The sequence below is a fragment of the Talaromyces rugulosus genome, chromosome VI, assembly GCF_013368755.1.
Source record: "Talaromyces rugulosus chromosome VI, complete sequence".
NCBI classification, from domain to species: Eukaryota; Fungi; Ascomycota; class Eurotiomycetes; order Eurotiales; family Trichocomaceae; genus Talaromyces; species Talaromyces rugulosus.
Window position 1 is genome coordinate 4,332,985 of NC_049566.1, and position 26,474 is coordinate 4,359,458.

General features: G+C 45.6%; 10 protein-coding genes across 10 annotated transcripts; 4 read left to right on the plus strand and 6 right to left on the minus strand.

Moving 5' to 3' along the window:
• Positions 1–432: 432 nt before the first annotated feature.
• TRUGW13939_11802 (uncharacterized protein) lies at positions 433–2,496 on the plus strand (the record flags this gene model as incomplete). The annotated part of the gene is made up of 1 exon (XM_035494907.1): positions 433–2,496. One exon carries the CDS (start codon positions 433–435, stop codon positions 2,494–2,496), a length of 2,064 nt encoding a protein of 687 aa, XP_035350800.1.
• Positions 2,497–3,293: 797 nt separating this feature from the next.
• Positions 3,294–4,610, minus strand: TRUGW13939_11803 (uncharacterized protein; the record flags this gene model as incomplete). Its single annotated transcript, XM_035494908.1, has 5 exons — positions 3,294–4,019; positions 4,067–4,197; positions 4,248–4,336; positions 4,392–4,529; positions 4,582–4,610. The coding sequence occupies 5 exons, from the start codon at positions 4,608–4,610 to the stop codon at positions 3,294–3,296; spliced, it is 1,113 nt and encodes a 370-aa protein (XP_035350801.1).
• A 2,360-nt stretch (positions 4,611–6,970) lies between these two features.
• On the plus strand, positions 6,971–7,471 carry TRUGW13939_11804 (uncharacterized protein; the record flags this gene model as incomplete). Its single annotated transcript, XM_035494909.1, has 1 exon — positions 6,971–7,471. The coding sequence occupies one exon, from the start codon at positions 6,971–6,973 to the stop codon at positions 7,469–7,471; it is 501 nt and encodes a 166-aa protein (XP_035350802.1).
• A 541-nt stretch (positions 7,472–8,012) lies between these two features.
• TRUGW13939_11805 (uncharacterized protein) lies at positions 8,013–9,362 on the minus strand (the record flags this gene model as incomplete). The annotated part of the gene is made up of 1 exon (XM_035494910.1): positions 8,013–9,362. One exon carries the CDS (start codon positions 9,360–9,362, stop codon positions 8,013–8,015), a length of 1,350 nt encoding a protein of 449 aa, XP_035350803.1.
• A 1,274-nt stretch (positions 9,363–10,636) lies between these two features.
• TRUGW13939_11806 (uncharacterized protein) lies at positions 10,637–12,307 on the minus strand (the record flags this gene model as incomplete). The annotated part of the gene is made up of 1 exon (XM_035494911.1): positions 10,637–12,307. One exon carries the CDS (start codon positions 12,305–12,307, stop codon positions 10,637–10,639), a length of 1,671 nt encoding a protein of 556 aa, XP_035350804.1.
• A 1,015-nt stretch (positions 12,308–13,322) lies between these two features.
• On the plus strand, positions 13,323–15,417 carry TRUGW13939_11807 (uncharacterized protein; the record flags this gene model as incomplete). Its single annotated transcript, XM_035494912.1, has 2 exons — positions 13,323–13,709; positions 13,762–15,417. 2 exons carry the CDS (start codon positions 13,323–13,325, stop codon positions 15,415–15,417), a joined length of 2,043 nt encoding a protein of 680 aa, XP_035350805.1.
• Positions 15,418–16,044: 627 nt separating this feature from the next.
• Positions 16,045–17,318, minus strand: TRUGW13939_11808 (uncharacterized protein; the record flags this gene model as incomplete). The annotated part of the gene is made up of 5 exons (XM_035494913.1): positions 16,045–16,250; positions 16,319–16,878; positions 16,937–17,053; positions 17,114–17,136; positions 17,190–17,318. 5 exons carry the CDS (start codon positions 17,316–17,318, stop codon positions 16,045–16,047), a joined length of 1,035 nt encoding a protein of 344 aa, XP_035350806.1.
• A 1,395-nt stretch (positions 17,319–18,713) lies between these two features.
• TRUGW13939_11809 (uncharacterized protein) lies at positions 18,714–19,118 on the plus strand (the record flags this gene model as incomplete). The annotated part of the gene is made up of 1 exon (XM_035494914.1): positions 18,714–19,118. One exon carries the CDS (start codon positions 18,714–18,716, stop codon positions 19,116–19,118), a length of 405 nt encoding a protein of 134 aa, XP_035350807.1.
• A 1,586-nt stretch (positions 19,119–20,704) lies between these two features.
• Positions 20,705–21,169, minus strand: TRUGW13939_11810 (uncharacterized protein; the record flags this gene model as incomplete). Its single annotated transcript, XM_035494915.1, has 1 exon — positions 20,705–21,169. One exon carries the CDS (start codon positions 21,167–21,169, stop codon positions 20,705–20,707), a length of 465 nt encoding a protein of 154 aa, XP_035350808.1.
• A 1,691-nt stretch (positions 21,170–22,860) lies between these two features.
• Positions 22,861–25,987, minus strand: TRUGW13939_11811 (uncharacterized protein; the record flags this gene model as incomplete). The annotated part of the gene is made up of 9 exons (XM_035494916.1): positions 22,861–23,168; positions 23,228–23,579; positions 23,630–23,718; positions 23,774–23,950; positions 24,006–24,059; positions 24,110–24,224; positions 24,284–25,306; positions 25,382–25,843; positions 25,901–25,987. 9 exons carry the CDS (start codon positions 25,985–25,987, stop codon positions 22,861–22,863), a joined length of 2,667 nt encoding a protein of 888 aa, XP_035350809.1.
• Between the last annotated feature and the right edge of the window lie 487 nt (positions 25,988–26,474).

Consider the following 26,474-nt stretch of genomic DNA (forward strand, 5'->3'; position numbering starts at 1 on the left):
TTGCGTGTTGCACACCATTCAACTGTAAGCATCTAAATACGCACACCTCAAAGACTCTGTCATGGTATTCAAGTCGAGCGTGACAATGTAAAAATTGGGTGAATAGGGACAGGCTCTATCATTGTTCACAACGAATGCGGACAGTAAATTCTCACTCACATACCTCAACACTGTTCATCGTGCAAAACCGACCTTTTTATGTAACACAAAGGTTTGAAGCTACCCCGTGCAGCTGGAACAACCTCCTTCATTCCGGTAATTAGAGAAAATGTCTTCCAACTGGATAAAATATAAACGTCCCTTGCAGTTCCAGTCCTTCTCTTTCAATATATGTAAAAACATGTTTCCTATAGATGTTGAACCGAACAAACCTGATATTCAGCACTGGCATTGAGATCAACCACCATTGAAGGTATATGATACCAGTAAAAGATGAAGTTTTCCGAGTGGACCTGGTCCTCTCTCATCCTCGCTGGGTTTGCACAAGCCCAGGCTGACTCTTCTGTCGTTGGCGCATTCGCAGGGGAAGGAGTTCCAACTGATGATATCCCCGCCAACGCAGAGGGCATACCAGGGCTATACCAAGCCGAGCCCTATGACAGCAAGAGACTCGACCGCGGAGTCTGGAAAGCATCCTGTGACAGCGAAAACACGGGATACGAATGTTCTAAGGCGATTGATGGCAACAACGCCACCTTTTGGGAGACAGCTGGCAATACGACTTATCCCCACTTCATCACAGTGGACATAGGGTCAAAACAGAACGTAAGTGGCATTGCAATGATCCCCCGACGGGACGGGTCGCAGAACGGATGGATCGTCAAACACCGGGTCTTCACCAGCACCGATGGCAACAATTGGGGACAACCTGTAGCTTATGGCATCTGGTATTCCGACGACAGTGAGAAGCTAGCCGTCATCGAGCCTCAGCCGGTTCGCTATGTCCGATTGGAGTCTCTCTCAGGTGCCACCGATAGTCAGACCACCAGCATTGCCGACCTCAACATCTACGGCGCCAACAGTTATAACGTAAAGAACTCCAACCTCGGGGAATGGGGCGCCACGATCGATCTCCCCATCGTTCCAGTAGCCGCTGCTGTCGAACCCAACAATGGCAAGGTTCTCGTGTGGTCGTCCTGGGGTAAGGATCGCTTTGGGGGTACTCCCGGTGGAGTCACACAGACATCCATTTGGGATCCTAAAACAGCCGACGTCTCCCACCGTGTGGTGACCAATACGCATCACGATATGTTTTGCCCCGGGATTTCCATGGATCCACGCGGTTACATTGTTGTTACTGGGGGCAATGACGCGGAACGCACCAGTATCTACGTGCCCTTCAACGACACCTGGATCATCGGTGCAGATATGACCACCGAGCGTGGATACCAGGCTACCACCACCTTGTCTGATGGTCGTATCTTTGCTATCGGTGGCTCCTGGAGCGGCGAAGTGTCGGACTCCAAAAATGGTGAGATATATGACCCGATTGCTGATGAATGGAGTCCTCTGGATGGTGCTTTGGTCAAGCCCATGCTAACCAACGATGCGACGGGCCCTTACCATGCGGACAATCATGGCTGGCTATTTGCCTGGAAGAACACCAGCATCTTCCAGGCCGGACCCAGCAAGGCTATGAACTGGTACTCGGTTGAAGGGCAAGGGTCTGTCTCGGCTGCAGGGAGCCGTCTTGGCAACTCAGACGAGATGTCTGGGAATGCGGTCATGTTCGATGCTTCAGCCGGGCGGATACTCACGTTTGGGGGCTCTCCGAACTACGAGGATAGTGATAGTGTCAACAACGCCGCTTTGATCACACTCAGGGATCCTAATAACAGCATCGAGATCGTTCAGGCAGGGCAGAACCTGCGGTATAGTCGCGTGTTCCACACATCAGTCGTGCTGCCGGACGGTAGCGTCTTCATTGCAGGGGGCCAGCGTCACGGTATGCCTTTTGTGGAGGATCCCCAGTACGACAATCGATTCACCCCCGAGCGATACATCCCGAAAGACGATTCGTTCATCACACAGCAGCCAAATAGCATTGTTCGTGTCTATCACAGCATCTCTCTCTTACTACCAGATGCCACCGTGATGAATGGCGGTGGCGGTCTCTGTGCCAATTGCTCCACCAACCACTACAACCTTCAGGTCTACACGCCCCCTTACCTTTTCACGGGCAACGGTAGTCGCGCTACTCGTCCAGAGATCAAGTCTGTTTCCTCAGCCAAGATCGGACTTGGTGGCCAAATCAGCATTACCACCGGATCTTCTGTTGCCACTGCCTCGCTAATTCGGTATGGTACCACGACACATACCGTGAACACGGATCAGCGACGCATTCCTCTTAACCTCGTATCGGCTGGTGGTAATAATAGCTACACTGTGTCTATTCCAGATGATGGGGGCATTGCCCTGCCGGGGTATTGGATGTTGTTTGTTTTGGATGGAAAGGGGGTTCCCAGTGAGGCGGCCACTATTCAGATCACCCTGTGAGAGTAGGATAGTTTGGGATTTAGGTGTAATTGTGCATCTTCTAGCCCTCTTGTCTTCATTCTGGTCAATCAATTTCTATGTGTCATGAGATGAGTCCTGCCACCTACCAGGTTCGTCTTATTGCTTCCTTTTCTTCTCTATTCTTTTTAATGTTGTTGTACGTTGGGTTAAGAAGTCACTCTTGTCTGGATATATGTGTATATATCCGGGATATCAATTGATGGAGCGAGGAGATCTAACCAGGAACCTTTCTATTAGTCAGTAGAATATAATACTAACAATCAATCTGAGGATAAATGTGCGCATAGTAGTAACTGGTACCCTCATATAGTCTTTCCAGAAACTCCCGACCAATGCCCAAACCATGATGCAAAGGATTGGAAATTACCATTCTGTGTACACATCAACCAAAAGCCTGTGCTCAAGAAAAGCTATAATGAAGTCACTTGAGTATGTGGCATGCTAGTCACGCACCACAAAAATGTGAAAACTAACTTATAATCACCTAGGGTTAATAAAGTCATACAAAACACTCGAATGGTTGTTGCAAAATTAAAATAGACCATCAGCAATGTTATCCAGATGTGTCCAGTCACGAAGGACCACTAAACACACTCACATCTCAACTAACCTCTGTTAATATGCTATTCCTCACGGAGGTGTAGAAAAGATCATCACTCCATTTTAAATGTTGGCTCTAGCCCAACTTCTCAATAGCGACATAAATAATCGGCAGCAGCTTGAGCTTCATGAATAGCGGTACAATTTAAATGTTAACCTGAAAAATGGTCTCTAAATTATAAATGTGCTAGTTTTTGAAAAGCCTCCTCGACCAAGTCGATTGCAGTTTCCGCGCAGCCGTAGGACGATTGATATCCAGCACCTCCATGTCCATAGTTGTGCACCACCCATATATTCTCAAGCCGCTCTCTCTCGACTCGTGTTCCACCTTCACGCACTGGTCGTAATCCGACGGCATGCCTGACAATATCCAACTGCTCGATTCCTTTTCTTCCACGGGTAAGTTCAGGGCACATGTCGATGGCTCTCCTCATGATCCTGTTTGCCAAATTTGGGTCGAATTGTGACTCACAATTCCCCTTCTGATAAGAGCCACCCAAAATTGTTCCCCCGCCGGCTGCTCTCGTCATAATATAACACGCCTCATCATCTGCGTCATCTGTACCGGAGACATCAAGCATTTTCCCTCCAGTCTCGTTGCGAACGATTACAATCTGTCCACGAGCAGGAAAGACGGACTTGTCTTCAACACCACCGAGTTGCGATGCCATCAGGCCTGTACAATTGATGACCAGATCAGTTTGACCAGATGGGTGTACGTCGGGCTTAGTGGTGTCCAAAATGTGCTTGAAAACCTTGCGTTTGAAAATGACGCCATTTTTGAGACACTGGGATACCAGCCACGGCAAATAAATCGCGGTGTTAATACAAACAGAAGTAAAAGAAGTGGCAGAGTCGATCCCTGGTGCTAGCTGATCGCTAGGGATAACACGGAACTTGACCTATGTTAGGAATAGCTTGCTTATTTCTCTAATTACAGATCACTCACATTTGGGACAACGTCCTTGAACCACGGGTTAGGAGACAGTAACTCGGAAAACCAGTCTGCTGTCGCCGATCCGAGGTCCTTAGAACGACTCCGTATCTCGCAGTCTTCCGTTTCTCCGTCAGCAGGGCGGGCTAATCAGGTTACAAACAACAGGTCAAAAACTTGCCTTGGAAATGAAGACCGGCATCAGGGTTATTCTTCGCGAGGTTTTCTAATGGGCCCCAAGTGGCCTTTTCCCACTCCGCTGCCTGAGTTCCGCGCACTCCCACACTACAGTCATCAGCTAGTGTTAATCATCGCATTTGCAGCGTCTGCAATCACTTACGGCATATAATTGGCTCCAGCCCACGGAGAAGCATATTCAATATCATAGTCACCTGGCATATGCTTGGCCGCTACCACAATCTTGTAGCCGGATCTCTTGGACAAGAGAAAGGCCGTTGTCAAACCGGCAACGCCCGCGCTGGGTATGAGTCAGAATTAGCTTATCAGCACGAAATGTTCCTCGGGATTACCCTATCACCACAATATTCTTCTGCTTCATTTCCGAGTATCTTTTATATTTGTTTGTGACAAAGATGTTGCAGATAGCTAGATGTCAAAGTTGGAGGCTTGCCACATTCTCTTATCTCAACACAGACCCACTCGCCGAGAATCTCGTGACCGGGGTTTACATTTATTAAATGTGATTTGAGCAATCCAATGGCACTGTCGACGCTTGTCTTTCTTAAATTTAACTGAGCCAACCCTATCGCATCTAGCTGATGACACCTCTCATTTCCAGTGCAAGCATTGCGACCATAGTGAGGTTCTTGTATGTTCACGTCCTTGAGGACGCAAAAGATATGTTTCCGGATTTGGGGCTTCTTACTTGGTCCTTCCTCGACATTGGAATTACTCTTTTTGTCTCCTCATCAGCAATTTTTCGACCCCTTTTTGTGCAATGAAAGTCATGTGCCTCTCATTTCCAGTAACCTTCGCTCGAACCTAGTACCCTAGACCTCGAGGAACAACGAAGATAGGCTACGATTGAATGTTAAAACTTTGATAACGACTAAGAGAATAATCGGCTGCTGCTTCAATATCTCAATCTCTTCATCAACAAAAGTCAATACATTACAACCGCTGTTTCAAAGGTAACAAACTACAGTTCAGTTCGGTATTAACTAATTGAAATAGAAAATGAAATGAAAGAGACCAAAGTCCCGAAGCTTCAATAATGCAAGTATAACACCCCAAAGTAGACTTGTCTATGTAGAATATAATAACCATCTATATCTATATTCTTTCCACCATAGCCATCATACTTCCAGTGCCTAGCTACCGCCAATAGTTGAATCAATAAAGGAAATTCCATCGACGATACAAGTGACGCAAGGGTCACTCTAGGTAGATGTATTTATTAGCATAGAACGTATCATAAGTACTATAAACAGTAAGAACCGATAGTCCTTACCGAGTTAGACACAGTTTCTACAACTTGTAGGATGCATTCCAAGTCAGCTTCTGCATCCTCTCCTTCACCGTCGACCGCTTCTCCACAGGCAGAGACAATAGGTTCCAAAAATTCGACGCATGCTATACTTTGCTCAGCTTTTAACTTTTGAACTTCAAAGTGACAACACACATACCTGCAACGTTACACTGTCCAGAGGAAAGAATGCCAGTCGCGGCCGCAGAAGAGTCACCGTTGGTTAACGCGTTTACGACATTAGTGCTCGTAGCATTGACAATTGTGACCGAAAAGATAGTCATGATAGAACTGAAAAGAAAATGCATTTTGAACAGGTCGGTAGCTGCAAAGGTTTGGATTGGATTCTGAGATTAAGATGATTTAATAAGAGTGATTGAATTTTCGTTAGTATACATGTAAACCTATGATATCAAAGTTGTTCGAGGGATGGTCCGACATATATTCATGATTTGTACGAGTATTGATTGTTACATACATTACCCTCAACACCTATCGTCCTACCTAGGCAATTTCGTGCCGACATCCTAGATCATGCCTATCTATTATGCCACTAGGACGGAGTGATTGTCATTCAATGTAACTTAATAACTTTGTTGTCTCCAGCGAGTTATAGATGGGAGAAATAACTCTAATGAATCGTTCTTCAGGATTTGGTCTTCCTATTGTTGAAAGTATCAAAGAATAAGAAATTCAAGTCCGAATAGGGTATTCTAAGCCGGCTCTTTTTGAAAATAAGCTTCGTAGTCATTCCTATACTATACGGAGAATGAAGGGCTACGAGCCCTTTGACGACACCCGACACCCGAAACCCGAAGCCATAGATATTTAGCTCGGTAGATAAAAACAAACACTCAAAGTCCAGTCCTTTGGTGAGTCAAGGGGAAGTGGAAAGAAATAACAGTCAATCAACTGTCTCCACCCTCGCCGGCTGCTATCCGCAACCTTTTACGGGATGATTCCGGATGTCTCTCGTCTAGGGCCACTAGCCCGCGTCAGGTCTCAATGGCTATGTGATGTCTATTGTTCAAGGTGACTTCTGTTATTACTAATAGATCCCCTTTTCTATGACTCCGTTGTCTTCCACTTTGAGTGTAAATTCATTCGATCATCTCATGCCTCGATGCAATATGTAGTTGACGTCAACCGCCAAGCCCATGCTGTGGAAATGTTAGAGCGGAATGAATCCGGTTCGAGTACCACTCCCGTATTTATCCAATTGAAAACCGGTTCATGTCCGAATTCGAAAATATTAACTATTCATTTTGTACCCCAGTTGTGTACCCCGCAATATAGAGAGATATGGCGCTGCCTCGGTAGAACCTTGCTAACGATTGTCTCGTCATTCAAATACCGACAAACACCCAAGTTCCAGGGTTTCGGATCGCGATCATTTAAGGTCATTGCCCAAAAGTTACATAAACTACATTACGATGCCGCTTCCCCTTGAAACTGCGCAGGCAGTCTACCGGAAAAAATCACAATATGGCCGATATATTGACACCAAACAATGGGATAAATTCAGTGAAGTTGCACTACCTAACGCCAAACTTAGCTTTCACAACCGAGATGGATCGGTCCTGAAGGCCGGGAAAAGACATCTCACCTTTTCCTCTTCTCAAGAATTTACAATGTTCTTCAGCAAGTTCTTCGCCAATGCGCAGTCACTTCATATTTTTGGTCCCGGAGATCTAGAACAAACGGCGGATGATGAGGTGACCGCGATATGGGGAATGGAAGACCAGATTATACTAAAGGGTTCGGCAGGACTGGTAGAGATGAGAGGTGGAGGCTATTATTTTGAGACGTGGAAGAAAGTGGGTGACGACTGGTTTTTGGCGTCATTAGGCCTAGAGAGGACATATCAGAAAATCAGCTTTCTGGGGAGGTTCATTATGTTTCTTGAAACATGTCTGGGGGTTTCATTTGTTTAAAGACGAAATTTACCCCATATGATATCCCAGTCTAAATGTTACAGCAAAGAGTTCTTGAGGAAGACGTATGCAGGTAATCAAGTCTTGGGCTTATATTCGTTATTCAATCCCGCTTCCTTTAGAAGCATGCTGTCATTGCATTTATTCAACCTGACTCCTTCAGGGAATGCATGATGTATCATTACATTTTTGGGAATATCAGTTGCAAAAGGACCGGGTCATTCCCCCAATCATTCCAATAAAACAGCTGGGCAACCTGTATTAGGATATTATATTCAGTTTCAACATACATTCAACAATTTGCCGACATAGCCTGGTACATCAAAATCCCCAGGTTCTTGCAACATAGCATACCTAGAAAGCACTAATTTTCAACTTTCAACCGAAAAGCTAAAAAATACCACGATAAAACGAGCACACTGTCTAATTTCGAAGTGTTATATCGGAACAAATAAGGCAAAGGTGTCAAAATTTCATTCTAACTAACAACTACCCCTATGTAACTATAATGTCCATCATAATGGAACCTCAAAACCATATGCTAATCATCCAGCTTCAGACTCGTTTCGATCCTGTCAGCAATATCGTCTGGTTCCGTATGACTGTAGTTTGCCGCGGTGTCTTTCTTAAACTGTGGTTGATCCCATAAAAACAGTTCAATGGCTTCAGCTGCATCAAAAAATGCCTTACTGGTAACTCTTGGGTCTAGTGTCAAATTCTGTACATCTTGTACGGAAAGGCTGATGACTTCAATTCCGTTCAAAATCAATTGTTTTATGTCTCTGCTCCTGAGCCATCCATTTCCCTTCCAGGACGCCGTAGTCAAGGATATGGTATATCTGGCCGCTTGTTTCAGTATCTTTGAGGGAATGCCATCCTGGCTACCCATGACTTGTAGAACAAGGGATGCGTTATTCAATTGTTCACTAAGAGCGCTTTCTAGGAGCCCATTATAGGTCTCCGAATTAGAACCCGCTATGTCTGAAATTTCTTCTCGGATTTTATCTATGATTAGACCATAGTGATCCGCATAGTCAGAGAGAAAGTATAGTCCACTCTCCTTGGGCAATTCCGAGCATTTAACCCGTAAATAGCGCATCCATTCCTCTTCCTTCCAGTCACCTCTGAGGATACCACACGTTTCCGACACAATAAGCAAGAGGAGTTGAATCAGACAACTCTGATGTGGATTGTATCTGATTGCGTGGCTGGGATGGAACCCATTAACCCGTCGAATCCGGACATTGCTCTTATTTTCATCGTGAATTTTAGCATGTGCGTATTTGTCAAATATTTTTCCGATCCCAATACTCTCCAATTGCCATGCGTCCCCTTTGCACTGCTTCTGTGCATCGAAATCATCCTGGAACATTTCCAGCTTCTTTAGCCAAATTTTTCCGGCACAAAGGAGCACATCGGGCTTCTTATCAGAAAATACTTCAGTTGATGTCTGGAAACCATTTCTGAGCATCTTAGCATCCATTTCTTCCATATCACCCTCGGTTGTATAGGGGAGAAGATCAATCACAGATATATCAGAAATAATATCTAGTGTACCGCAGGACACGACAGCGAAAAGATCCCCTAGAGCTGAAAGGGTAGGAGAACTGTCGACTACAGCGTTGACACCATCTCCGAAGGGGTGATAATCCGACGGCTGCTGCAACGCTATCGCGATTCCCCCTGTAGTATTGGGCCCGGCCAACTGCCTTGTCACCTGTATTTCATCTTTTTGTTTTTTAAGGGTAAGTCCTTGAATTCCGATTCTAGAGACATGCCCGCCGCGAGGTGCGCTGGAAGGAACTGAGGCAACAGGCTGAAAAAGTCGTCTAATTCGATGATCGATGGCGACACCAAGGCACGATGTTTCCGGTATCACTTCAGAAGTCATCTCTGATTTTTGCTTCCTTAGTGCACGAGAAATCTCAAAGATTGTACAGATGTGTCTTTTCTCGATTGAATCGGGTAGAAGAGGTATTTAAAAGCTGTCTTGGTGCAATTGCTGCCTGAAACTCACAGCCTTGTCTGATGGCTTGCTATTGAGTCTGGGGGCTTGCACGTGACTCTTTTCCATATCTTTTGCCAATCATACCCTTGAGTTGTTTAGTTAATGCAGTAAATGACTAATAACTGCTTATCACCATTCATCTAGTACTGTTGAGGGGTATTGTCTCTCTCGCCGTAGTTGAGTATGACGGCGCCATTTATTTGCTTCAAGTGTTTTACTCTCTCTGTCACCTCATTTCTTTCTACGAAAAGCAATTATCTAATATTTCCCTTAAAAACTAGTCTTGCAGTAATGCATAGACACTTCTAATAACTGGAATATACTTGAAAACAATCAATACGATAATCATAGCTGTCAAATATTTTCTTATTAGTATCGCTATATTAATGTTCATAATTAATAGAATACATAATATAATTCAAATATACTGTTGAAGCCTAACAAGTTGAATTATGTTAAATTAAGTAATGCTAAATAATTAAAGAAGTGAGATTGATGGCTTTAGTAGAGAAGTATTAAATAGCATCCGCTTACTTTATATCATGTAGGGTACTTAGCTCTTTGTAGATAACATTGAATATAAAAGACTTTTTGCTAGGTAGAATAATATATGTATGAGATAAGTTGTAATAATAATAGATATGTTTTGCTAACCCCGATTCTGTAATATGCAATTAAAAAGAGCCATATAAACAGCTGAACGCAAGATGCTTCTTTTGGCTCATGTGGCTCATGTGTATTCTACTGTTCCTCAGAGCGGCAAGCCGCACAAACTAGATTGGGATAGGCAATCTCCACCTTGCACGGTATTATATATGTAGCAATGTGCGTTTCAAATAAACACCCGTCCACAACACCAGTTGCTTTCAAAATTACATCCCATCAGAGCTCTCTTTGGTCTTCATATCAGAAACCAGATCCCAATTGTTCGCTTACATCGTTTCCTCTTGAGGAAAGAGTATACTTCACAAATAGGAACAGGCCGGAGATCTGCACTGAAGATAGAATATTGTGTTCATCATTTGGGAACAACAAACAGATAGTGCTTCTAAGGCTACTGCATAGAAAAAGAATTACAGGCTATTGCATGAAAACCCCCAATGCTTATAGTTGGGAGAAATGTCAAAACGAAATCCTACAGTTCGGCGCAATGTTTCCTATCCCAAGGGGTCACCTTTAGCTCTTGCTTTTAACCGTGCGATAGCGTCATCGACAACATGTTTTGGCAAGTTTGGAATGTAATCGCCACCATCTGCCGGTGACTCATCGTCAACAGAGACGTCTGCATTTGCGGTGTCATCTGGTGTGGTCACTGCTGCCGGGTCGAGTTTGTCGCCCGGTAGCCTTACAAACTTTACCTTCATAGGACCTCGGCCAAGACCAGGCCAGATATCTGACGGCAGGTAGTCGCCCTGCTCTACTCTAAAGGCCTCGCGAGCATTGACGTCTTCGTCGTGGAGTTGGTCAAGTTTAGCTCGTGTTTCTCGCAAAACTCGTTCGACACCTTGACGCATGTGCTTGCGGCGAGATACTTCGAGGATAAGGCCATCGTAAGCATCTAAGAAGCCGGCGTAGAGGGTGCGAAGATCGGAAATATCTGCCATTCCCGACCGTATCCGCTCGTGCTCTTCGTTCCATGTCTGAGTGAAGCTGTGCGCCTGGGCAATGAACTCTGGTAAGCGGGTTGAAGCAAGGCTTGACAAATGCACGAATACATCATATGTGGCATGGCCGATAGCAATAACAGCATCCCGATGTCCGATGACGCTTTCTAGCGTAGCTTCCATGTCATTAATACGCTCTTGAATCTCCAAGACTACGTCTTCGGCTTCGGCAGCATCCTTGATGAGAACACCTAGCATCTCCTGATAGTCGGACTCTGTCATGGGGTCCACCGAGTCGTGGGCGGCATTGTCTACACCTTGGGTTTCCTTTCCGAGAGATACATTTAAGCCCTCTGGCATGTCGCCGGTAATCGAACGGGCAGCGGCCCCACCACCCTCGGTGTGTTTAACAGCAGTTACGCATCTATCAAAATGATGGACTAGAGATTCGAGCAAATCGGCCATTTCTTGCGCGTGAGATTCTAGTGATCGGAGCATCGCCGGTATAGCAGTGGGTGATGCGAGTGCCGGATTAGATGAACCTGACGAGGATCCTGATAATGAGGAGCGTGAGGAAACCATCTCCATTGCAGTTCGGTATTTCCCTAGCGCTTGTTGAAGCGACTGTAGTTCTTGATCAAAAGCTGAACTGGACGAATCAAGCTGTGCCTGGGCTTCATTGATTCTGTCAATGGACGATTTTAGACCATTTTGTAACTCCTCAACCCCACGCTCATCGAGAAAGTCATGGAGACTCTTTTCCTCTTCGCCTCCAGGGCGGAAGGAGGGGTGAACCACGGTCTGCTGTAGCTTATTCAGCGTGTGCCTTAATCGTTCGTCGGCATGATCAAGGTCTTGCAACACGTTGGAGAATTCGTCGCGTCCTCGTTGCGATATATTCTCAATCTCAGTGCGAACATTATATAATAAACGAATTTGATTTTTTTCGCCGCGTCGTAGAAAGCCGGTTCTTGCAGATACCACTACACTTTCCTCGAGTGCCGACCGAGCACTGTTTACAATTTCGTTTGCTCGGGAGACATGGTATATTGATGACAGCGACTTCTTTGCAGCTACCAGATAGGCAATCAATGTATCCAAATGTGATTTTGGCTCCTCAGCCAATGAATGGGCGCTTCGTCCAATATCCTTTGCAGAATTTGATTCCCTCAGTGACGGCGATCTTGACGGTGATGATTTCCCCGGGGACCGTAATTGCGACATCGCGCGGTACGTGTCGCCTACGTATAGCCAGGTATGATATCGATAGTCCTTATCTTCAATAAATGCCGCACCCGCTGGGACGGGTCGGGGGTGGTCGGAGCTCGCGTAATAGGGTCCTTCCTTTCCCTGCTCGTCAGCGTGAGACGGCCAGGGTGATGCGCCTGTTGAAGGCGTAGGCTTGACTTCCGCCTGGATCCGGTGATACAGGCTAAACGGTATGAATGGCGGGACAGAGTGTTAACACGTTGGTGGTCGTTTCGATGGAATGTGGACAGCAGCAAGGACGCGGTGTCGTCTCGCGTCAGATCAGGCGTCTAGAAGTGGGCGACGGAGCTGGGGGCAGGAACTCGCAATCTCGGTTTCATAATAGCTAATTTATTGCGTTGCTGTCGCCGATCATTCCAGCAAATGGGACGGTGGGTTCAGCACAGCAGATCCGGGGGAGAGTAGTGAAGGCTAGAAGAAGCTGGCTGGTTGTTGTTGGACTCGGGCGGTGAGAACGGGTGGATCCTGCTCGCGGGAGGGCTAGCCAATCCGGGGGGAACCGCGGCACCGGCAACGCTAGCCCAAAAGCAGGCTAGTCTGAGCAGAAATTGCGTGATCCGCGCGTGACATCGCGCTAAGCGGGCCCGATGGCGGCAGATTAGCGCCAGAGCACGTGATGGCGTCACCGCTCCGATCGCAATCACGCCAGCGCGGCGGCGACATTGCGATCAAATAATCACCGCTCGTTTTTGCGTCTTTGATTTCCAATTTCTCAGCCTACTTGCGGAATCCCTTGAGCCGCCTCTCACCGCCACTGCTGCCCCTTATATGAAATCGGCCCTGCTGCTTATCTCGACAGTCGAGCAGTGTGGCAAAACGTTTCTGAGGACCTCCCGGGCCTGAATGAGAATCACCTCGCCTCGCCACACCCCGCCGCTTAGATATTGAATTTCACCAGCGCAGCGACAGCTTCATAATTTCTCATCGCGGCTACTTCACTCGACCATTTCCAGTGCTTTTCTCGTTCGGTATGCGCACCGAGGAACAGAAGTCGCCAAATGACAACAGCATCATGACCAACGAAATCACCCGCAAGCGTCGGCGGTCGGACGATTATGGCTCAACCACGTACACATCAGGACGATCGATTTTCAATAATGCCTCCAATTACCCTATCTCGACGGAAGAACATGCCGAACCAGAAAGACCTGCAACAAAGGCGAAACTAGCAGACGAGAATGTTGCGCCTTTTCTGGCCCGACATATACCTACTCAGTATGCCCCTTTGGGAACAGATTCCAGGTCTCTGAAGGGCCCGCCACCACCTAGTCTGAACTCAAGGTATTGTTACCGGCACCGACCCGACCTCAAATGTCGCCGACAGGCCGGCGAGCCGTCAATGGACCAGATGCAACAAGTATGTATAGCATGAGATGAAACTCAAGGAGAGGCACACTGACAAATAACAGGAACTCCAAACCCTCCCACAAAGTGATCAGCAAGGCATCGCACACGTCTGGTCATTATTCTCAGCAGCCCCGGCAAAACAACGTATGCTCATGTTACAAGGCATCCTCGCTCAATGCTGCTTCCCGCAGTTGTCCTTCATCTCCGCCAGCGTACGAGAGCTGATCCGAATTGACTTTATCACGGCCCTACCTCCGGAAATCTCCTTCAGCATTTTGTCATATCTCGATACCGCCTCTCTGTGCCGCGCCGCTCAAGTATCTCGCGGTTGGAGGGCTCTAGCCGACGATGATGTCGTATGGCATCGTATGTGCGAACAGCATATTCATCGCAAGTGCAAGAAATGTGGCTGGGGATTGCCGCTGCTGGAACGTAAGCGACTGCGTGCCTCGAAGGCACAGATCGAGGAACGTGCTCTCACTTGGGATGCCTCTTCCGAATCTGCACCTGGGGACTCTGCCCAGAACGTTACAACGCCAGAAGATAATACTATGGAAGCAAAACCGGAAATCGAAGAGGTAGACAATTCACCCACCCAGGTCGTGAAACCGCAGTGTGCCAAAGTTTCATCATGCCGCGCCGACGATAGTGAATACTACAAGACCAAGTTCAGACCGTGGAAGGACGTCTATAAAGATCGCTTCAAAGTCGGTACAAATTGGAAATATGGTCGTTGTTCTGTCAAGATGTTCAAAGGACACACCAATGGCGTGATGTGCTTACAATTTGAAGACAACATCCTTGCAACTGGCTCTTATGATACGACAATTAAAATCTGGGATATTGAGACTGGCGAGGAATTACGAACTCTCACTGGTCACACGTCTGGCATTCGCTGCCTGCAGTTTGACGACACCAAACTCATCAGCGGTAGCTTGGATCGCAGCTTGAAAGTTTGGAACTGGAGGACTGGGGAGTGTATATCCACATACACGGGCCATCTTGGCGGTGTTATCGGCCTTCACTTTGATGGTAGTATCCTTGCATCTGGATCTGTCGACACTACGGTTAAAATCTGGAATTTCGAGGACAAGTCCACGTTCCTGTTGCGTGGACACTCGGATTGGGTCAATGCAGTCCGGGTTGACACAGTATCTCGGACGGTCTTCTCGGCTTCGGATGACTGTACCGTCAAACTCTGGGACCTTGACTCCAAGAACTGCATTCAGACATTCCATGGCCATGTGGGTCAGGTGCAGCAAGTCATCCCACTTCCGCGAGAGTTTGAATTGGAAGAGGAGCACCCGGATAGTGACGACGATAGTGGCGCTTCGGACAACGGCGAGGAACCCACCGACAGACATGGCTCTCTTGCCTCGACTGCTTCATTCTTCGAAGGAGATCGTCCCGCGCCACCAAAGTACATTGTTACCAGCGGCCTTGACCTGACTATTCGCTTGTGGGAAACAACCACAGGTCGATGCTTGCGCACATATTTCGGACACCTGGAAGGTGTTTGGGCCTTGTCTGCCGACACACTACGCATCGTATCTGGAGCGGAGGACCGTATGGTCAAGATCTGGGACCCACGAACCGGAAAATGCGAGCGTACTTTTACCGGCCATTCCGGACCTGTTACCTGCATTGGTCTCGGTGACAGCTGTTTCGTCACTGGAAGCGAAGACTGCGACGTGCGCATGTACAGCTTTAAGAGCTGAGTCCAGACACGACAATGGACTTGTCAACTTGTACGATGTTGTAGCTTTTTTCTCGATTAGTCCTTATACCCTATTTGCATAGCTGGCGTTTATTATATGCTTTGGTTTTGATGGCAAACCCTTCGGCTAGTTCTGTTCAATGTCTAAAATGTCGATTATGGAAAACGAAGCATATTTTAGTGGGATGGGTAATTTGTTATTTCTTGCAGTGTGTATTGGTTAGGATAGGCGTTGGAACTGGAGTTGTTGAATATTATGGATAGTGATATATATCAATTGATGTATTAATATGTATGATTGTCATTCGTAGACAATAAATTATTAGTGCATCACTCGATGAATTAACCCATGATATATTCAATAACATTGTTTGAACCAACGGTACATCAATTAATGTAGCACCAAGAAAATGTTAACACGACTGCCAAAAACGACGATTTATATCACGTGGTTTTCTCAACCCTACTGTAGGACAGTGCTTTCCTAAACTCGGTTGATAGTTTACACTCTATTCAAAGGGCTTATTAAAAAAAAAAAAAAACCATAACCGAATTCTCAATAAGTCTAGAGGTGATTCAAGATGCTGGCAAAAGCAGAAATCCACCAACGTCAGCATGCCACAAGAAACTAAAAGTTGACAACAATCTTTTTAGCCGACACACCCTCCTTGAGAACGTCGACAGCATGCTGAATATCATGCAGGCCTTTGCCAACAACTTCCGGGTTCGGTTTTGTCTTGAGACGCCCATTCTCAAGCGCCTTTGGGACAAAGTCGTTCCAAATTGCCTTGGCTACATGCTTATGTGGGTCTTGGGCAACAGTAACAGCGATTACTAGTAGAAAAGGGAAAAAAAAGATATTAGCGATGTTGAGAGGCTAGATCGGGTAAGAAAAGGCTTACCAAATTTTGGACCTGGCTGCTCTGTCGGCCTATCGTACGGCGAAGTTGTGACAACCTTGACGTTCGACTCTAATTTAGCCAAGATGGCACGCACTGCATCGAATGTCGACGTTTCGGAGATGGCATCAAAAACACCAGCGAAATCCGTGCCGGAAATGGCGTTGACGACATCCTCGATGACGGAAGGCGACTTGTAGTCATACACCTCGCTCACGCCAAGCGACTTGACCAATTCAAAGTTCTTAGATGACGCAGTCGAAATCACCGTCAAGCCAGCAGCAACAGCAAGCTGGATTGCCGTCGCGCCAACAGAAGACGCGCCGCCCCAGACCAACACGGTTTTCCCAGTCGGTTTGGGCTCCTCGGCCGATGGCAAAGGGAAATTGAGCGCGTCTTCTTGAAAAAGACCGGCTGCAGAGGTGGCTAGTGCGATGGGGAGTACGGCAGCCTGTTCAAAGGCTACAGAATCCGGGATTTCGGCTGTCAAAATCTCCTTGGCTAGGACATACAGCTGGAAAGACGAGTGAGCGGGATTACCCGTTCCCAGGCCGTCGAGGTATCTTTTTAAAGCGTTTTAGACGGTATTATTTTGCCTATAAAATGAGTTGGGGAGCATACGCGAGGACTCTTTGTCCCTTGGAAAAACGTGTGACCTCTGGGCCGACTTCGACCACGACACCGGCTACATCTTCGCCCAGGATAAACGGATACTTCAAAAAGCCTTGGTCCCTGGCTCTATAGTGAACACGGGGAGGTTAGATTGTTATAGTAGTTAAAAAGCCGACCAGGACGTACTGGATCTGCCAATCAACAGGGTTCTACGCAAAGCGATCAGTCAAATATCCGTGAGAAATCAGTGATAATATCCTACAATAGCAGTAGCAGCGCTTTTTATAACGAGCTCGCCTAGTCCTGGAGACGGATAGGGAGCATCTTGGATGTCGAATGGCTTTTTATTGGGGGCCGTGATCCAGGCGGCCTGGTTTTGGGGTTGGGCCATGTGGATGGTGGTGGATGGTGGAGCGAAAGAGAAAAGAAAGGAGTAATGTACCTGAATAATAATAACAACAACAATAATAATATCGCTTGATATGGTCAAGTATTACTAACTTCTTCACTGAAGATACACTGGCTTTAAACCGAGGCACCGGAGCACTTCGGCCGTCGCTATCTCCTATCCCCGGCAACCGCCAGGGAGTAGCCAATCATAAGATGCTAATGTCGAATGATTCATTATGACTACTCAAGTCAACCAGATCGCTTGGCTGATTCTGGCCAACATGAGGTTTCTTGACGTGGGTGGATCAACTGCTGACGGTTACTACTAATAAATCCCCACTGAGGGGTTCCTTTTGGAATATTAATATACGATATCGATTCTACAACATTATATAGTTTTGCGACGGAGAAAAAAAAATGGTATCTACATTTAACCGTTGCAAATGTAAACCGCTTGCTAGTTCCAGAAATTCAATATGTTTATATTTCTTAATGCGTTGCAAAGTGATGGATAATAAGGACTGGCCAAACTTTGAGATACCAAAGGCTTTTTGGTTAGCTGTTTACATACTGAGACAAAGTTCAATGCATATCAATATTTTGATATGGTGCAGAAATTCGGTTGCCATGTAAAAAGTGGTAACGTATCGAAATTTGTTACGGTGTGGTTTTATATTACATATAAAAACATCTAGACGTTAATAAATCGGCAACGTATCGTTGATATACCGGTAACCGTACCACTTTTGGCTTGTATGACTGTTATCAGGCCACCCAATGTTGCCGCTACGTCGCCGAACGGTCAGTACAATGGACACAATGATAAAAGTATATAGAATGCAACATGTACTTGTATGGTTATCTTTAGTGATACGACACTAACTGAAATTGAGATTCATCAATATAGATGCCATATATAGTATCAATTGATAGTTTAGCTAACTTATTAAGACATATGCAAATTGTTGTCTCTTCTTTGTACTACAGTCGACGTCAATTGGTCCCTATTGGCAATTACTGGGTATTAAACTTGAATATTTTGCAGTAATTTGCAAACGTTGTATGCACATCTCATATGATACAACTGTCCCTATCAGCGGATAATGGATGACTTGAAACAATCTGATACAGTCTTCAGTTGCTATAAATATTACGTGACAAATGCGCTTCGTGCCACAAAGCAAACGCGCTGTTTGTTGTGGCTATAGCCGACGCGTGAATGGAAAGAGCCATCTAGAGCATCACCACCACCTGACCTTGACAACACCCCGCTGCCTGTATTCTTGGCCCACGAGACATTATCCAAACACAGAAGTTCCATGTAGGTACGTGACAGCCTGGAATCATTTACTATGCATGCTGACTCAAAAGACAACTAACGAAGAATATCGCCTCGATGCCTTTGTTTCGCTTGAACCCGTTCCAGTCTCTCAACGGCCACAACCCTGCCACCACAAGGCCGTCGATCACCTGCGAGAAATGCAACCACAAACAGCCTCAAAACACAAGCAGCGACGCTGTCATGGCTAGCCTCATCGTTCTGTTCTCATATTTTCTCGCCTTTCTCGACGACATCGAACAGCAGCTGAAGACTATCCACGGCCGAGAGAAAGGGCTTGTCGTCTGCATCCTCGGCGGAACACTGTTGCTGGGTTTCTTTGGTGTGGCTTTCTGGGTTGGGGCCATGGCGCTTCCGTGGATTATTGGCTGCTGGGTGATCTGGGCGTACGTTCGTCGTGGCTTTGACAAGATTGTGGTTTCGCTGGCAGAGACCGAGGGGGTCCCTGAAAGGGCCAAATGAGTCCAAGTTTGACGTTACAGGGCCAGCAAGCTATGGTGATATGCAAGTCTAAATAAAGACACGCGTTTTTCTCGGGAGGTTACATTTCCCGTATATCGTTGCTAATGAATTTTACATGTTGCCGGCCGCGGTAAACCATAGAATGACTGCCCAAAGGCACCACAGGTCGTTGGTGTAGCTATAAAGGGGTTACGGTAAAATAACCCTTCTTACACTGAGTTCGAGTCCTTCAAAAGGAAGGAAAAATGGAGGTTACACAAGAACCGCGACACCCTAGAGTCGCCAATTCCACCATCGATACTTGTTGCCTAGACCGTATCAGAAAGAGCCTAACAAATATAGCCTGATACTGGCGGTGTTTACCGCTGTATTTTCTCCATCTAGCCCCGGGTACGCCCAATTTCAGTGGTATCGGACCTTCGAGTAAGAGACAAAGGCCATCGAGTAGGAATGAAAAGTTTCCTTTGAAAATTTATCCTGGTGGTTACAGTCTTGGCCTGTATCCTTGCCAATCACCACTTGTTTTCGGGTTCTGGGCTGAATAATGCTTCTGGATCCTTCTTTCGTGTCTTTTTTTGTATTTCTCGGTAGCGTTTGTCTAGCTTTTTCTGCTGTAAACGGTTTACGTGAATTCTAGATAAGAAGTGGAAAATGGTTGATATAGTTTAAACTAGTATTCAAAATACCATAACTTTAACATCGTGAACCAAGCACTAAGTAGCAATAAATATACGCGAATCTAAACTACCATCTAAGTATCTGTAAACTTGACTGGGTTGGGTTGAACAAGTATGCTCATAGCATCTGCTATTGGCAACCACAAAGGCAGGAAAAGGCGTCACGAGTGTCTTTGGATCCTCGATTCCTCCAAATATTTGAAAAGATATCAAAGCTAAATACAAACTCCTTCTTCCGCTTCCATATACCTTTGTTAGCCATTTGACGCTAAAATACAGAAATATTTCATTTGAAATATCACGGTGCCATGACCATATATCATCTGAAATACTATGTCATGATGACAAGTATTGAGAAGACATCTCAAAATCTCATCTCGAAACCGTCATCTCCGTTACAATCTTGTGAAAATTTGAACACAGGGAGACAGGAGATTTTATTGACCATACAATTCGCAATAGACGTGAAAATAAAACTAGCTGCAACAGTGCTCGTCATCATGGTTCTAATTCACATGTTTTACAGGGCTTCGCGGAGGCCATTATGGTCACGAGCGATGGGCTTTCATAACCCTGATAATGACTCTCGTGGGGTTGTCATTGCGCTGTAATGACAGGGAGGATACAAAGACGCAGAGTGAGTGAGAACAAACAAAAAGACGGGCCTATGTTAGAGGGTTGTGTTTTCTCGGCATAGGATTTTGTGAAATACGGATGGATTAAAAAACAGAGGTTGTTGAAATGAATTCGTTTGTTATTGCACCATCTCCCTTTGAATAGGACTTTCTACCAAATATTACTATCTTGACAAAACAATCTTTGTGCGGGAAGCGTGGTCAACATCATCAGCAAAAACTCAAATATTATCCTTTCAATCATTATCGATAGATTTATTACCCTTGCTGAGACCTAGAGAAACAACAGAATTGATTCCAGGGGAATTCCAGCTATCCATGCCTTCATACCCAGCAACGTAAACAACAGCGCACCGTAGACCAACATAACAAACGGCCCAAATACGACAATCGGAATTAACGGTTCAATCCATTCGTAGTCATCCTCTTTGTCAACAGACGTATCATCACTTCCACTCTCGTCGTCGTCGTTGATCGTGGTGGCGGTGTTGTTGGTGTTGACGTCGTTACTGTGTCTATCACGATAGCTTCGGCGAGTTTGCCTGGTGTACCGAGTCCTGTTTGACGCGCCAGGCCGGGTGGTGGACGCTGTAGCGCGAGATGGTTCATGCCCTGTTGACGGTGTGGTCTGATGAGGAGGAGGTCTTGGAGCAGACGCCCATGGGCTGATTCTTGGGCTGTCCCTTCTGGAGGGATCAAAACTTTGTTGTTGTGTCTGACGAGAGGAAGGCTGTGACATGATGCCTGGGGCGCGGCATGTTAGAGCTATTTCACTAGACAGGAGCATGAAAACATACATAATATCACAAGGGGCGGAAACTGTGATCCAAAAAATGAGTTTTCAAGTAGTGTTTGGGGGAGGGTGATGGATAGTTGTCATGGTAATTTCAAAGGCGGTAAACCATGTCTTGAGACACGCGGGCTCACCCGACTGATGCAACCCTTCTGGATCATCATGGATTGGTGTAATAGTTATGTATTTGAGACTCTACTGACTATACATTGGTATCTTATGAAGAAAAAGAAGAACATAAATCGATATTGAGATAATAGTACTCCAAAACGGTGACCAAGACGCATGTGTTTTCAATGATGAGATGAATGAGGTGGTTTTTTCCAGTTCAAAATACCAAATGATGATCTATGTGATCATTATCTCATGGATCAAAATCAATTTTGAAGAAGAAACATTCGTTAATTACAGCGCCAGTTTTACTATGTTGTTCCAGATATACCGCACTATGAATACGGAAAAACTACACACTTTGAAGAACATGATAACGATGAGAACTGGGGCTGCAATGGTAAATATTATACGAAGACCCCTTAGAAATGCGAATTGCAGTATCCGAAGTGGTGCCAGTAGTGTGAATGCGGTACGAGGTTGTATGCTTTCGGTGTCTGACGCAGCAGGGCGGCTGCTATTATGAGTAGAGGTGGTGGGAAAAGTAACCCTCGAGGTTGACATTTTGCAGATCGTGATCCGTACTGTATGATTTAAGTAGATAAGTGTATTTTCTTAGGACGTTATAATCATTGATTTAGAAAAATCCTCCATTTCTTATATCTGTGGCGAAGGGTCTTTGTATGCCACGAAAAGTCACCATGAAAACAAAGCATCTTTATGAGAATATTCTCAACGATAGACAATGTATAGGCTGTAACGAACAATTCCTTGTGTCCTTTGTTGGTGCATTTATCTAATTGCTGAAAGAAAGAGGATTCGAATTGTCAAAAAAGTAACAACCAGATCGGTGCCTTAGTGAAATATTCATAAATCAGTTTAGATTTAGTGACTCCTGTAGTCATACTCTTTCATATATCAGTTAATGATTTATGGCACGAAAAGCCAAAAAATGAGAACGTTACCAGCGATGAAAGAAAGAACAAAGAAAGAAGCATGCTTCCAACAGTTAATAGATGAGTGGTAAAGGATGAACAGGGCAGTATTTTTGGTGTGAGTTTGAATTGCGAAGCTATTCCTGGCAGGCGTATGGCTAATTTACCCGGCTGGAATTCTCAGGCAAGGTAGGGTCATCTCGAGGTGTAAGTGCTGGTTATACCTCTTCGGGTTACTCGAAAGTGATAATGTTTTAAGTTGCGTCTGTGGTCTGAAATATACGAGGGGGTCGTCTCAGCCCTATCCCCAAAGTGGTCAATTTCGTAGCCATGCAGACCCAGAAGGTCAAATGTAAAGTATTGAGTAACGGAGGTGCCCAAACGACTGATATGCCATCGTTAAGATATGTTTCTTGTCAATTAACTTATGACCACTAGTAATAAGTGTTTAGTGCGACTAATATTAGAGAGGTAAACTGGTTTTTCAAATACCTTGTCCTCCCACAAAACAAAGACAAAGAAAATCATAGAGACCACAAATAAGAAAAGATCATCTAGCTTATAGCCAACATAACCATCAATGTCCAACATCTAAAGCAATATTGTCATGACAGGCAGCAGTACGTGACCAACAATCTGGTTCGCAACCGGGAAAATACTCGTCCACGCACTGATTTTCCACCCAGTGGGAGCGAACAAGGCCAAATAGATGACACCAGCAGTGAGACAAGCCATGAAGAACAAGACATACTTGAATGACTGCCAAATCCTCTCCATACCCACGAAGAACCCCCCAGCTTCAAGTTCCTTGGCCGTCGAGGACCATTCGATAGGGAGGCAGAATAGGTGAGCCAGAAGAGCGTAGGAAATGTGCCAGGAAATTCCTCCAAAGAAGACAACTATACACAGACACTTATCAGCTTGGAAGACGGCAGGGAGGCTTTCGCTTGATACTCACAGAAAAATGGCATCCACCTAAAAGATTCGAGTAACGCCCAAAATAGATTCTTATCACCAAGACGATGTCTATACCATGCAAAGGTAATAGGGCTGACAAGCAAGAAGATGAATAGGGTGCCACATAGCATATCCCAGCTCGGCAAGTAGCTGTGATCTAGGGAGTCGGCAATCCAACCAGTAATAAAATAATTAACCACTGAAAGCGGTAGGGAAGCGCCGATAGCGTAATAGGTGCCGATGTACCCCAAGATAGTAAATTTGGCGGAGATCTTCATATTGGACCAGAGGAAACGACGGAAGAGCTCGGTAAAGGGACCGCGATAGATCCATTGATAGGCAGGGTGGAAGATCTGTAAATAATCAACAAAAGGCCAAATGAGAAGGAGGGGAGAGAACATACCAACTCGGAGCAGCCATATGCATATTTCTCCCATCGCAGCAACTCATCAAAGGCCGTGAGAGAAACACCTTCCTTGAATTCTCCCTTGTCTATTAGAATAATAAGCCATGTGCTGTTATCAAGAGTAAAAAATTGTGAAAGTACCGTAAGTGGCCAACCTAACTACGAATCCAGCAGTCTGTAGGCGAAGAGACATATCGAAATCCTCAGAAACATGGCTTTCAGACCAGAACTTCTCCACCCCATCTTCCATAAAAGAAACACTTTGAATGGCCTTCCAGCGGAGAAACGCATTGTGGCCGACAAATGGCGCACAATCACCTATACAACGAATAAGCCATGTGCTGTCATGAAGAGAGAAAAATTGTGAAAGTACCGTTGCCGACAGAAAATTTGATCAGCAGGTAGACGAGGTTGGTGAAGTAAGTGACTGTGCTGTTAGTTTATGATAGCACCATGGAGACATGATGAATTACGCACTGGCATTCTCGAAGAAACTATTGATGACCTGCATCACGCCAGACGCGTGTTGAATAATGGCAACCGAAGGACTTTCCTCCATCTCCAATGCCCCCAAGGAGAGACAGTTGACGGGCTGAAAAAAATAAATAATCCTGAAAAAGACGTGATAAGATAGGGGGATATTGTACTCACCACTCGAGTGTCGCAGTCAATGAGGAGAATAACTTCTCCCATGCGAACATTGCCCTCAGCCCAGGTCCTTCCTTCGTCTAATTCAATAATAGTTTGCCGAGCTTGCTGGTACAGTTCTTCTTCTTCATCGATAGAAAGAGACTCTTGGCTTCGTCTTTCAGCATCCGCCTTGTCCTTCATGAGCCGCAATAGCTCATCTTCGACTCGCAAACTGAAACTCAAGCAGTAGTTCATATTCGATGCCTTTTTGAACTTCCCAGCTCGGTTAAACCCAATTTTACCATGGGGCGGTCTTGCACACCAACCGATGTTGTTCGCCTTGTAGAAATTCTTCCTCATTTCAGCTACTTCTGCGGTGACTGCTTGCATACCATCTTCACAAACGAATATACTGGCAGTTCCACCCAACGACTCATAATGTCGAATGGCGGGCATTAAACTCTCAATCGTCGGGATGATAACTCCCTTCAAACCTTCTTTGTACACAGGCATCTGAATAGTGACATGAGGAAACTGGAAATCAGGATGGCGCTTCACATTTGGCGGTTGAGAACTGTAGTATCGCGAGTTACCTTGCTTCACGTCATTCATCGGACCAAATATCTGGAACACTGTTCCAACTAGGACAATGGTGAAGAATAGAGTGAAGAACATGAAAATAGGCAACGGGGCTAAAAGAGCGAGACGAGGAAGCATCGGGCTTCCAAGTGCTTTGATTTCGATGATGATCAAACGAACTGCGAGACACTCAATGACCATGAGAAGACACATGGCGAGACCAACCATCATAGAGTGAGAAAGAAGGAACGGCCGTGACACTGGTGTTTTTGATTCCTCATCTTCTGCAGTCAGATCAACTTCGTCAAGAGCGACAAGATTCTTTTCATTGATCGGTCCATGTATCATGCTTGGCGTCCCTGAGACAACACTCGGTGTTGCTGTATGCCAGGATGAGTGACCTCCGGTATGATGAAGGTTATGGTGAGGAGTTTGTTGCCCTGATGTGATCATTGTTCCCCAGATCTTCAGGATCTCGTCAGCATATGTCCAGTTTATAAATTGTCTTCCGCTCAATATATTATTGCGAGAGAATCATACCGAACTCATAAGCTTCGTTTCAACATCGGATGCATGTAGCAAAACTTCGTCTGCCGAGTTGCTCCATACAAGGACGACTTTTTCTTGCCGAACGAAACAACAAAAGTCCCTTCTCCTCATATTGCTATGATCGCCAGCTAGTAATTTCAACGACTCGACAACCGGTACTGTGATGTTATTTGGAGACAACGTTATCTCAGAGTCGTTAGGACCAACTCGCTTGAAAACTAGTGCTGTGATATCTGAGGACATGGTGAAAACGATTGCAAGACCAAGTTGTTCGCTGATGGCCCTAAGATCCGAATCCACGGTTTCGGGCTTAGTGATGTATCTAGCATCCTCTTCCTCGCCATCTCTGTCCTCTGCACGCATCACCATTCCTAGTGATGAGGTGAGTCTCGCGGCCGGATCAGGCTGGAGCCAACCTTGTTCGTTAAACCGTCGATGGAGAAATTGAGACATCTAAAAAAGAAATTACAATGTTAGGTCCAGTTTAGTAAAGATTCATGTTTCTCTTACAGTGATAGAGCGTGTGTAGCCATCAACATCTCCCATGCCCTCAAACAATTTCTTTGGTACTTGATGGCGAGAATATCTCGGCGACATAGTTGATGTCGGCTGCGGATTGTAGGATGCACTAGGATGATTGATAGTTGCCATGTTACGGCTTTCACCTTGCTTGGAGAAATCAAAACTACAAGAAGGCTGCTTTTGCTTTGTCCCTTGTTCTTCCACCGAACGGACGGTTGACCAAGTTTATGAAAAGCCGTCAGGGCGCCATGATAATCTGGATATCCAATGAGATAAATGATTAAGCTACCATGCTGAATTACTAGCTAACGACAACAAAAACAAAAATCAGACACCGTCTGTTAATATTACCTTCTTTCCTGTCTCGCTTGTTGAATCCCATTTTGTCTCCAAACAGCGAGTCTAGCCCAGTCCGAGTCAAAAAGAAAGTCGAGTTGATACCATATGAGCAAACGCATATAGCATGGTACCGTTTGTTATCGGATACGCCGTGTGGCTGTATTCGTTGCAGGAACAGTAGCCACAGGGTTATTTGGCTTGGTCTCGCCCCCCGCCACAGAGC